This window comes from Carcharodon carcharias, chromosome 3, assembly GCF_017639515.1.
Source record: "Carcharodon carcharias isolate sCarCar2 chromosome 3, sCarCar2.pri, whole genome shotgun sequence".
Taxonomy (NCBI): Eukaryota; Metazoa; Chordata; class Chondrichthyes; order Lamniformes; family Lamnidae; genus Carcharodon; species Carcharodon carcharias.
In genome coordinates this window covers 230,236,644-230,249,222 of record NC_054469.1, presented here as the reverse complement: position 1 = coordinate 230,249,222, position 12,579 = coordinate 230,236,644, and the positions used below count along the sequence as shown (strand labels likewise).

Sequence of the window (12,579 nt, the reverse complement as noted above, 5' to 3'; positions counted from 1 at the left end):
GATTTAAATAGAAGCTAAAGTATCAACATGAACTTTAAAAATATGTGGAAACATTTAATTATAATGGGGATACTTGACATTCCACCAATATAAAATTAGCTTTGCAAGACCAGTGAGGGTATTTAGCAGTAATTATGAAGTTAGTATGCCATTAAAAACTCAGTTACACCTCATTCTATAAGCTGCAACTTTTTCAAGGGGTTTTACAGTGAGACTAAAAGCAAGAGTGAAAGTTCTTGTCAATTCATAGATTTCTCATTGATTGTTGTCTGGGGTGCCTCAGCAATGAACCTCTGCGGAAACGTGGAATCACTGATACGACTTATGGATTTCTACATTGTTCTGAGCATTACGGACTGCTGCAGTTGCTGTGAGTTTCAGTGGAGTAATGATGCCAAATGCTGACAGTTTCTCCATCATTACCACTGCAAAATCCAGGCCATTATTGTCACTCCATACAAAATACATATTAACATGTAGTCAAACATAGCGGAGCAGCGAAGAGCTGTGCCACAGAATAATATGGACATAAGTTAGGGCAATCTTCCCGATGGTGAGATACCAACCTCAACTGTGTAGTGAAAATTGTTAAGTGATAGATAAGATACTCTGTCACAGAGGGCAATAGAGAATTGGAAGAAGAACTACCTGAGTTATTGTAATATACTTGCGAGAGAACAAATTCAGAGGAAAGCGTATGAATAGGTGACATCTCCTCTCAGAGAAGTTATGTGTGGCAGAGAATCCTAAGAAAATAACGAGTTTAACCCTCACAAAATAAGGTAAAATGTACTCAACAAAAAAGGCAGCAACTTTTTGTATTTGCAATAGAATGTTGTGTAACAGCATAACATGATCATATTTATACATGGTGAAACTTCCTTAAAACGGGCAGCTAATTCATGCTGCATTACAAGTATATTCTGTTTAAAATGTGTTCTAATAGCACGTTTTCATTTTCCTGCAGTTTGTAAATTAGAAACAATCTCTAACAGTGCAGCTGCCATTTTTATTTTAGTGGGGTTACTGAGAATGTTCAGTCATTTTTAAAAACACATTTCCGTTTACCCATGTCCATCCATGACCATCCTGCTCACCATTTCCCTCCATGATCCTCCGGCTCCTTGTTTCCCTCCCGATTCTCCAGCTCGCCCCATCTCTCCCACAACCCTCCCGCTCACTGTTTCCCCACCGACCTTCCAGCTCACTGCCTCCCTCCCCAGACTCTCCTGCTGACTGTCTCCCTCCCTCAACCCTACCACTCACTGTTTCCCTTCCCAGCCTCCTGCTTGCTGCCTCCCTCCCTGACCTTTCTGCTCAAAGTTTCCCTCCCGGCCCTCCCACTCATCACCTCCCTCCCTGACCCACGTGCTCACAGTTTCCCTCCCCAGCCCACCTGCTTCAATACTTCCTCCCTGACCCTCCCGCTTCAGAGCTTCCCTTCCTGACCCTCTGGCTTCAATGCTTCCCTCCCCTGACCCTCCCACTTCAATGCTTCCCTCCCCGACCCTCTGCTTCAATGCTTCTCTTCCCGATCCTCCCGATCACCACCTCCCTCCCATATCCTCCCGCTTCTATGCTTTCATCCCCGGCCTTTCAGCTTCAATGCTTCCTCCCCGACCCTCCCACTTCAGTGCTTCCCTCCCCGACCCTCCCGCTTCAGTGCTCCTCCCCACCCTCCCGCTTCAGTGCTTCCCTCCCCGACCCTCCCACTTCATTGCTTCCCTCCTCGACCCTCCCTCTTCAACACTTCCCCCACAACCTTCATGCTCACCGACCCTCCTGCTTGTTGCCATCCCCACTCACTGCTTCCCTCTCGCTCGTCGCTTCTCCCACTTGCCATTTCCTTCTAGCTCGCCACATCTCCTGCTTCCTGACTCTTCCACTCTCTACCTCTCCCTGACCCTCACGCTTGTTGCTCCCCCCCGACCCTCCTGCTTGTTACTTCCTTGACCCTCCCACTCTATCCTTACCACCATCTGGTCTCCCCTCTCCTGGGCCCTCTTTCACAGTGAGGGTTCTAAAGAGGGAAGCGGTGAGTAGGAGTGTTGGGGAGGAAGGCTGGAAGCCAGTTAGGTTCAAGGCAGCCAATAGGTTTTTTATGTAAATATTATAGGTCAGGAATGTAATCCACCCTTATTATATGATTTCTTATGGGAATGTCATTTTCGTTTACCATGCCGTTTTTTAGGAATGCCTTAGGAGTGCTAAACTAGGGATGGCTGTACCCTGATATGGAGTGGTAGGACATAGGGTCGTGTCTGAGATTTGCCACGCAGGAAACTGCTAATCTCAGCCATACAGGATGGGATTTCAAGAGAAGACCATGCCCTTGTCCTTAGGGAAAAGGTTGTAATCAGTGCTTTAAGTAGAGAGCAGGAATTCTTATGCACCTGCCCATGCCAATCAGCTCATGAACTAGATGTCAAAACTTCACCTGGCATACATTTGGCAGAATTTTCCAGTGCAGGACTTAGTCCCATGGGAGGGGCAGGGACAGGGAGTGTTTCCCACTGTGGAGGCTGCTGGGAATTCATGTGACCCTAGCCTCATTAATTATGCAGTCAGGGGTATCCCAACATATTGCAGGGTGAGCTGGATGCCCATCATATCCGGGTGCCATATTTAAAAGCAACATACCCAACATTGAGGGAGGAGATGGCCCAAAGAGGAAGCTCCGGCGCCCAAATTCAGTGATGCCTCTCTGGGCGTCCTGCTCAACAAAGTGGAGGCCAGGAGGGAAGTCTTCTATCCAGAGGATGGGAGGAGGAGGCCAAGCAGGGAGATGAACCCGGCATGGGAGGAAGGGTAATCAAACCGCTGCTGAAGCTGCTCACACTTGTCTCACTGAATGGCAGAAGGGACATGGGCGTCAGTGGCAACGTGATAAGGTGATGCCTCATAGCCCCACTGCAGTCCATCTACTCTGCAGGTGGAGAGGCCACACACACAGCTCACATGCTGTCTGGGTGGGAGGAGGAAGAGGGTCAGGCGTTGAGGGCACCAGCAATGACATGTCTCTGTAAGTCTTATCCTTATATCTGCATGTTCTAACCACTCTGGAGGGTGCTGCCTCAGAACCCTTCTGGATAATCTGCAGTGCACCAATCATGTGGCACAAAATCAAGTGGGTTATTTGTAAGACTGGAAGCATGAGAAAGATACATGAAACCCAATTGCTCTCAACCCCATCTTCTTTCTGTGCCGTTAAGCCATAACAGTAGAGAGGGGGAGAGAAGTTTGGGGTGGCTGGCCACAATTCAAAGATCTCACCGACTTCAAGGAACGGGCGGGCCAGCTGGCAAGGGTGGACTTGGACAGAGCCTGCAGTGTTGGAGAGGTCGGTGGGCAGCCTCCGCCCAGTAAGGACCCATATATGTCACATTGAAACCTAATGATCACGTGTTTCTCCATGTCGGAGACAGCTCATGCAGCCACTTGCTCTCTCCTCTCTCACTTTCAGGTGACAGGAGGAAGAGGACAAGGCCCAAAGCAGATGAAGCCCTGTCCAGCACTCAGACAAGTCTGGAGAGGACCAAAATCATTGTGGAGAAAGAAAGTGCTCCTGTAGTGGCATCACAGCAGTCATCTGCATCCTCCACCAGCCCAGAGAGACACACTTCAGAGGCTATTAGATCTAGTTTAGGAAGGGTCTCACATCCGGCTGGTTACTGCGTGGATACGTGTCCACAGCAAGAGGAGACAGGTTTAGATAAGCTCACTAGCACTTGGAGGACCGCTAGGGAAGAGTCATCTGCGAGGCCTGAGTTAATGAGGCACCTCTCAAATCATTCACCCACCATATGCTGGTGAGGCAGCGAGAGGTGGTGGAACATAGATTTGCAGTGCACCAATCATGAGGAATGGCAGTTGGACACCTATGGGACCTTTACTCAGGACTCTCAGGGTTCCTGGCCCTTCTGAATCCTCCTTGCCTATGACCCCTTCAGTCTTGTCCCCTGTGACCACAGAGAGCAGCAGCAAGACAGCCAAAGTAAGTCGGGGCCCTCCAGGCATTGGGTCTCCAGAGGATGGCCGCCAAGGTCATCTAAGGCAAAAGGGCCAACTGGTCAGCAGGCTGCCTCCACCCCTGCTGCAGATGTCAGGGGAGCACCTAGAAGAGGTGGTAGGGAAGGAAAAATTAAGAAGTTTTGATTTCATGTGGTTGCATGGGTGCACTATGATTGTTAAACCTATCACACCTTTGTAAATATAGTTCACTTACGCTTTAATCATGTCTGATGTGGTCTGTTTGCGATAGTCCTTAAGCCTGTGCGCACTCTCTCTCTCTCTCTCTCTCCCTCTCTCTCTCCCCCCCCCATCCCGCCGACTCCATGTTAATCCCCAACTCCACTTTCTTTCCTCGATCTGCTTTGCCATGCAATAAGATCACGGCTGACCTGATTATGGCCTTAACTCCACTTTTCTCCCTGCCCACCATAACCCTTAATTTGCTTGTAGATGGGGATGTCCGCTGATCATTGCACAATGTTCAGCACCATTTGCGACTCCTCAAATACTGGAGCAGTCCATGTCCAAATGCAGCAAGACCTGGACAATATCCAGGCTTGGGCTGACAACTGACAAGTAACATTCGCACCACACAAGTGCCAGGCAATGACCATCTCCAACAAGAGAGAATCCAATCATCGCCCCTTGAAGTTCAATGGTACTACCATCACTGAATCCCCCACTATCAACATCCTGGGTTACCATTGACCAGAAACTGATCTGGACTAGCCATATAAATACAGTGGCTACAAGAGATGGTCACACGCTGGGAATCCTGCAATGAGTAATTCACCTCCTGACTCCCCAAAGTCTGTCCACTGTCTACAAGACACAAGTCAGGAATGTGATGGAATACTCCTCACTTGCCTGGATGAGTGATTCAATGACCCAGTCTCCACTGATCTCTGGGGTAGAGAATTTCAAAGATTGTGGACCTTCCAAGAGAAGAAATTCCTCTGTCTTAAATGGGAGAGCCCTTATTTCAAAACAGTGCCCCCAACAGTGCCTTGTTCTAGATTCCCCACAAGGGGAAACATTCTCTCAGCATCGACTCTTGCAAGCCCCCTCAGAATCTTCTAAGTTTCAATAAGATCACTCCTCATTCTTCTAAACTGAAATGAGCGTGGGCCCAAATAGTTCAACTTTTCCTCATAAGACAACCCCTTCATCCCAGGAATCACCTAACGAACCCTCGCTCGACTGCCTCCAATGCAAATATATCCCTCCTTAAGTAAGAAGACCACTATTAGCTCACCCGCTACCCTTCTCTTTTTTAGACAAAGAGCCCCAGCCTACTCAGCCATCCTGGTAAGTATATCTTCTCAACTCTGGAATCATCCTTGTGAATCTTTTTTGCACTTGCTCCAGTGTCTACTTTTTTTAATGTAGAGACCAGAATTGTTCTGTAGTACGCCGCAGTTGGGAAAATGTCTAAACCTTATTGTGGTTAATGCCCAAAACTGAATTGGAAATCTGTCTTTTCTTATTTCAGAGGTCCTGCTGTGTATAACTAATACTTTCTGTCCCTTATTACAATAGTAATATTGTGTCTGAAATATTGTGGCGTGGAAACTGGTTCGCAATTTTATCCATTGTTCGGGTATAGGTCGGGCACAACACTGACAAATTTATGAGTGACTTTGCACTGCATATGTTAATTGTTTTTATTTACCCTTTCATGGGATGTGAGTGTCACTGGCAGTGTCAACATTTCTTGCCCATCCCTAATTTTCCTTGAACTGATCAACTTGCTAGGCCATTTCAGAGGGCAGTTAAGAGTCCACATTGCTGTGGAATTGGAGGCCGTATGTAGGCCAGACCAAGGTAAGGATGGCAGATGTCCTTCCCTAAATGACATTAAACCAACCAGATGGATCTTTAGGGAGATCGATGATAGTTTCATGGTCAGCATTACTGAGATTAGGTTTCAGTTCCAGGGCTTGAATTTTTAGCATGGCCCAGAAATCGATGTGGAATCTGCTGTTGCCTGTGATTGGCTTTCGGATGCAATTTCATGCTGGCTGGCCAGTTAACTGCTGATCAGCGCGAAACACACTGAGACAGGTTCAGTGCTGCTGGCGGGGTCAGGAAGAGGGCGGGCGCCGGGAAGGGTGCAGGCAGCAGATAAGGGAGTGGAAGCCCTTTCTATTAGCACCTTTATGGGCACATGCATGCAGTCAACAGTTTCCTGGATGCAATTGCAGCAAAGCCACTGGCTCACTCAGCCTGGCTGGCTTCATCGATCCGGAAGTGAATGAAGGTACTGACCCTTAGGAACAGAACATCAGTGACCAGCTTGATGCAGCTGTGGGCAGCCGATTGGGTGACACCACGTAGATCCCCCACTGGCCCCTGGAAAGAACCTGAGGTGTAAAAGCTCAAGGTCACTGTCACCTTAAGTGCCACTGACACAGGGTGACCACCTACAGTTGAGGTGATCTCTGGACCAATCATCTGGCATACGGAGTTGACAGTTTCCCCGGAGAGGTGGAGCCTTCTTTGGCACTGAACCGCAGACATGCCCAGGTAGCAGTTGCACTGCCTGTAGACTCTGCTTGCTGGATATTGGCACCTTCTCTGGTCCCTTCTGCCTTGCATTTCCTGCTGGCCTTGCACCCATTTTGGCTGCGCCTCTCAATCCACTGGTCCCACTCTGAGATGCTGCCTGCGGGCAACTGAGTCCTCCACTTCTGAGAAGGTTCCTCAAGCAGAGTACACTATACCCATTTCCGTGCTGATGTTTCCATAGGTTTCTGCACGGGAGGGACATATTGGCTGAGGGCCTTTGCAAATGCTAATAAAGCAGAGAGTTCTCTAGAACAACAAAAAAAACAGAAACTGTCAATAAGCCAGCTCCAAACCATTCACAGTTAAACTCCTAACTTCTTTGCACCTGCCTGTAGGCCTTTTATCCCACCCTGGATGTAGAATCCATTAAAAACATGAAGGTCGCCTGGCCAAGTGGCCCATACGCCAAGGTAAAAGCGCGTGGGCCACTCAAAATTTCTGTCAATTACCATTTAAATCATCTTAATTAGCCCTTTAACTGGCGGCAGGCATGCTTCCAACTTGCGTCCCCTCCCCCCCAACTGAAATATCGCGAGGTGGTGTGATGACATCAGGATGTCATCCTGACATCATTACGCCCATTTCATGAACAATCGAGACTCCTGCATGCCCGCAGCACGAGCCTGCACTGCAAGCTTAAAATTCTGGTCCAGTTTTTGTTAATTGAATTGTAATTCCACCAGCTGCCATAATGATTTGAACCCATGTCCGCAAAGCATTAGCCTGGGCCTCTGAATTACTAGCCCTGTGACTTTACCACTATGCTGCCATCTCCCCTAAAGGGTCTAATACCTACTTAAGGACCCTTCTGGGAAATTTGTTTCTCATGATTGGATGATATATTTGGTCGGCCCACTTCGGATTTTTTTGCAGCCACCAACAATAGGTGAATTTTAAATAATAAAATTCTAAAAGTAGACCTCGACTCTGTGGACTTTGGCTGCAAATTTATTGGATCCTTTGTAGGGGTTAAATGAAGTGAGAGACGAAATTTAATCCAGTCACTTAAGTTTTACAAAGAGTTTCACAATAGGTGAATCAGATCTGTTTGACTAAGATGCTCCTTGCTTATAAATCCATAAACATATCAGGGTCAGTTAAAGGAAAAAACCTGTGATTGATTTTCATCTATATAATTAAAAGTTATGTGTCTGGTCTACATCTGCAAGTAACCATTACACAATAAGTTCACTATGCTGGCTCTCGTGCGTTCAGTTGGAAATATCAGCCTGTCAAAAATCATTCCATTCACCAAACAGGCATGAAAAGCTACAAACTATCCATCACTATAAAACCAAGCAATCAAATTGCTGATTTTTTTCAAAGCCAGTAGTCACAAAGCAGCCAATACTTAAAAACCAAACAATCAAGTTGCTCAAAAAATGTTGCTCCAACCTTTTACAGCAGCCATGTTGCTTTTGAGCCATTGATGTTGCATTTTTTAAATATAAAATTACTTTAATGGGATGTGGGCATCGCTGGCTCGGCCAGAATTTATTGCCCATCCCTAATTGCCCTTGGGAAAGATGTGGTGAGTTGGTGGTGTTCCCATGCATCAGCTGCATTTGTCCTAGCTGGTATAGGTTGTGGCTTTGGAAGGTACTGTCGAAGGAGCCTTGGTGAGTTCTCGCAGTACACCTTGTAGATGGTACACACTACTACCACTGTATGTCAATGGTTGAGGGAGTGAATGTTGAAGATGGTGGATGGGGTGCCAATCAAGCAGACTGCTTTATCTCAGATGGTGTCCAGTTTCTTGAGTGTTTTTGGAGCTACACTCATCCAGGCAAGTGGAGAGTATTCCATCACTCTTCTGACTTGTGCTTTGTAGATGATGGACATGCTTTAGGGAGTCGGGAGGTGAATTACTCACTGCAGGATTCCCACCCTCTGACCTGCTCTTGTATCCACGGTATTTATATGGCTAGTCCAGTTCAGTTTATGGTTAGTGGTAACGCCCAGAATTTTGATAGTGGGGCATTCAGTGATGGCAAATCCATTGAATGTCAAGGGATAATAGTTAGATTCTCTCCTGTTGGAGATGGTCATTGCCTGGCACTTCTGTGCTGCAAATGTTACTTGCCACTTGTCAGCCCAGGCCTGTATATTGATCAGGACTTGCTGCATTTGGGCATGGACTGCTTTATATTAAAAAAAATCTTTCTTGTTTTATTCTTCAAAGGCTTTAGGGGGAAACAATTAAACAAAACTCAAAGATTTTTGCTAAGAATTTACAAAAGAATGTGCCATACTTTAGCTGAAGTACAAACAAACAAGCCAATGTATTTAGGTAGGACAATGCGCAGATCTCTATGACTCCACTTTGGCTACAGCACAGCAACTAATCAAAAGCCAAAATAAGACCACATGGATCTTAATGTACTTCAATAGTAATCTAACTTAAAGATGCAGCATTTTATGAAGTCCTTAACAATGAAGTGATGATAAATCCAGAGGATTAAAGAAATGCAGCTATAATTCAAGACAGAAGCCTGTCCAACACACAATTCCATGTTTTATTAATATTTTTGAACTGAAACTACATATTAATTTCCTTGTTCTAAAATAAGAGTCTCATAAAAGTAGTGATGATTAACAGCGATTGTTTTAGAAATGAAGAGTTTTCAAGTCCACCACAAAGGCTAAGCCTACTTTATCATTTTTCAGCAGTTAATAGTCGCTGCCAGTTAAGGTTTTAAATAGGATTGCCTGCTTTCCAGTGATCTTGACTCATTTTCCTCATATGCCAGGTGATTGTGAGATCTTGACAAGTGATTGATTTAGTTTTGGAGGGTGCCTGAACTACACAAAGCACTTTTCATATTGGAAAAGACATGGCCATTTTTTTTCTCTGTTTAAAGATTTATTGCTGTGCACAAAACTGCTGTAAATAGGTTTGTTTGCTATTTATTTTCCTGGAATTCAGTAATTGGTGTCATTAGCTGAAGGGTAAATTTTTACAGAAATCCCTAATGCTGTTATATTTGCTTTGTGATAGGACTAGAAATTAGATGGGTGGATTGCTATTTCCCATTTACACACCCTTCCTTTGAAATGGAGATCAAGTTCCAAGGAGAGTGGATGGAGGTCCTTGGCTGTGGGATCATGGAGCAGCAACTGGTAAACTCAGGTAATTAAATAGTGCAGAACAATTGACATTGGAGATTTTGAAGTCTTCTTTGATTATTGATTTAATTCTCTCTTTTATTCAAAAATATATTTTTGCCCTGATTTTCTTTTGACATTTTAAAATTGTTTGAAAGTTTCTGCCAAATTTACTCTGAAGAATTATTGCACATAAAAGCAGTACTTCACATAAAAACTGACATTGTAATTACATTAGTGGCCTGATTAGCTCGGTTGGCTAGATGGTTAGTGTGTGGATCAGATTAATGCCAACAGCATGGTGTTGGATCCCCATTCCTACCGAGGTAGTTTCAGGGATTTTCTCCTTGCTCTATCCATAGTAAAAATCATGGCATTTTTATGTGGTTCGGCAAATAATCGCCAATGGCCTGCCTTCAGGCAGAGAATTCAAGAAGAAGTAGTTACGTTATATACATTGTGCAAATACTGAAAGAAATAATTGTGTGGCATTTAGATAAATTCTGTTTCCTCCATCAGCAACATAGCTTACTGTGTTTTCAAGCTTTGCGTCCTTTGCTGTTGGGCACAAAACATGCCTTTTCCTAGCCTTAATATATTTATTATATGGCCATACCCCAAAACAGTTGGCATTGAAACAGTATGAGTCAAATTGTATGTATTAGGTGTGAACCAGTTACCAGTTACACATTATGTATGTAAGTCTTGAAATATTCAACTGCTGTGAAGGATTTTCTTTACTGTTTTAAAGACAAAGAATTTACTCGGGAGTTAAATTTTTTGCTCCTCAAGATGAGAGATGTCAATGCTAGGAAAGGAGCTTTTCCACTTTTGGCATCAAGCTTTAGCTCAATTCATTTACAGCAATGGTTCTCACATTGTGGTCCAGGGCCCACCGGTGGTCTGTGAGGGTCCTCTGGGTGGTCTGCGGGCTGGTCCAAAATATAGGTCACTGATGTACAATGCCACGACCAAGGCCATACAAGAAAACAGACCAGAATTCTCATCTCGTTCCTCGCATGACATCACACAACCAGATCGTCTCTCGCATGCACGGCACGAGTCATCACAAACGCAAGCAACAACAATATATTTTTATAAGCAAGATTTATGTTACTGTTACACCACACATTGCGAGATCGAATTTTCAATACTTGTGGGTCTGAAAACAAAAAAGCTTGGCATGGAACCCAACATGAGACTGAAGATTGGAACTAGGCATCACCTCATTGGTGCCTTATCAAAAGCAGTGCCATTATTCCTATTAATTCCAATGAGTTCTTTTGCAGTGGCAAGTGAAAGCGGAGGTATAGGACAGACAGGTAGGTCGAGGGGTCTTTTACCCTGATTAAGAGGTCCGCAGATGAAAAGGTTTGAGAACCACTGAATTTCAGCATAGGCAAAGTGCAGAGTAGAGTTCTGTTTGTTCTGCCAGAAAGATCTGTCTTAAATTCCCTTCACAAGAGCACCCTTTACAACATCTAAGTGAATTTTTCCAATTCAACTGTTAATTTTGAGGTGTGGACCCATGCCTGTGAGGAATTGGGTTGAGGCAACCTGATCTGATTTCAATTAGTATCTTTATTGGCAATAGAGAGTACAGATTTTCATCTTAGTTGAATTTAAACCATCTCTCAGAACTTAGCGACTTGCATCCAATCTCACATAAAGCCTTGCCCACCTATCCTTATACTCACTTATCCTCACTTGTTTCCTGACCCCACCAGTGTGTTGACTTTAAATTTCATGTTTTTGGTTCCAAGACACTCTAAGACCCTGCTTGTTCACCAGAATACAGTATGTACCTGAGCTGCTCAATGCTAAATCAAGCAATTCAGTAAATTGAACAATGAGCTGTTGGAGGTCCTTTAGCTTTACTTTAGTTATTTCCCTTTCCACAACATTGAGCTAAACATTTAATCCCTAAATTGTGAAAGATAATCTGAAGGATATGAATTGGCAACATTTGGGACAGCTGTAACAGGTGAGATAAAATATTTAGGTAGAAGAGAAGACAGCAATTGTTCCCACTGGACCATGACCTCTCTGGCGGCATGAAATATTAGAATTAATGTGTTCTGTAATAAAAGAAAGAAAGACTTGCATTTTAGTAACAACTTTCACAAGCACTGGACATCTCAAAACATTTTACAGCTGGTGAAGTTCTTATGAAGTGTAGTCACTGTTGTAAGGTAGGAAGTGTGTCAGCCAACCACACACAGCAAACTCCCATAAACAGCAATGTGCTGACGACGAGATAACCTGTTTTTGTGATATTAATTGATGGATAAAGTTTGGCCAGGTCACCAGGGATAGCTCCCCTGCCGTTCTTCAGAATAGTGCCATAAGGTCATCCACTCAAACAAGCAGATGGAATCTCGGTTTAATGCTTCATCCAAAAGATGGCGCATCTGACAGTGCAGCACTCCCTCAGCACTGTACTAGAGTGTCAGCCTTGATTTTTGTGCTCAAATCCTGGAGTGAGACTTGAAGCCAGAACCTTACCAACTGAGCCATGGCTGAGACTCTCAAGCACTGAGGTTGCATGGTACATGTGCCACCAGATACATATAGCAGCTGTGGTTGGTTTACAAATTTCTTGCATGTGTTCTCTGCTGTCTTCTCCTTCAAGGACAGAGAAAAGAGACCTATGCGTAAGGGCATCTGTTGAATGGATGAATGGAGAGCATTTGTTGAGGGTGACTATGGGGGAGAGGCATGATATTGTATTAGCAATAACAATGAGTGTAAGTGTTGGATGGACAGATGGGGATGTACAAGACCAAGAAGGATGGATGTATCTGCAAGGTATGTTTGTTTGAGGAGTGTTGTGCTGCAGTATGCTTGAAAACACAGAGTGATGGGTTTAGGGGTGATACATGCATCAGGATGTAG

At 44.7% G+C, this 12,579-nt stretch overlaps 1 protein-coding gene across 14 annotated transcripts in view; it reads left to right on the top strand.

Moving 5' to 3' along the window:
* The window catches only part of fars2 (phenylalanyl-tRNA synthetase 2, mitochondrial), a 509,243-nt gene that overhangs the window by 170,311 nt on the left and 326,353 nt on the right, over positions 1-12,579 (top strand). For 12 of the 14 annotated variants that reach the window (XM_041183492.1, XM_041183490.1, XM_041183493.1 and 9 more), the window contains one exon: positions 9,578-9,709. The exons of the other annotated variants lie outside the window; for them this stretch is intronic. In XM_041183492.1, coding sequence (XP_041039426.1) covers positions 9,578-9,709 — 132 coding nt within the window. The remainder of the gene's footprint in view (positions 1-9,577; positions 9,710-12,579) is intronic. 14 annotated transcript variants of the gene reach the window in all.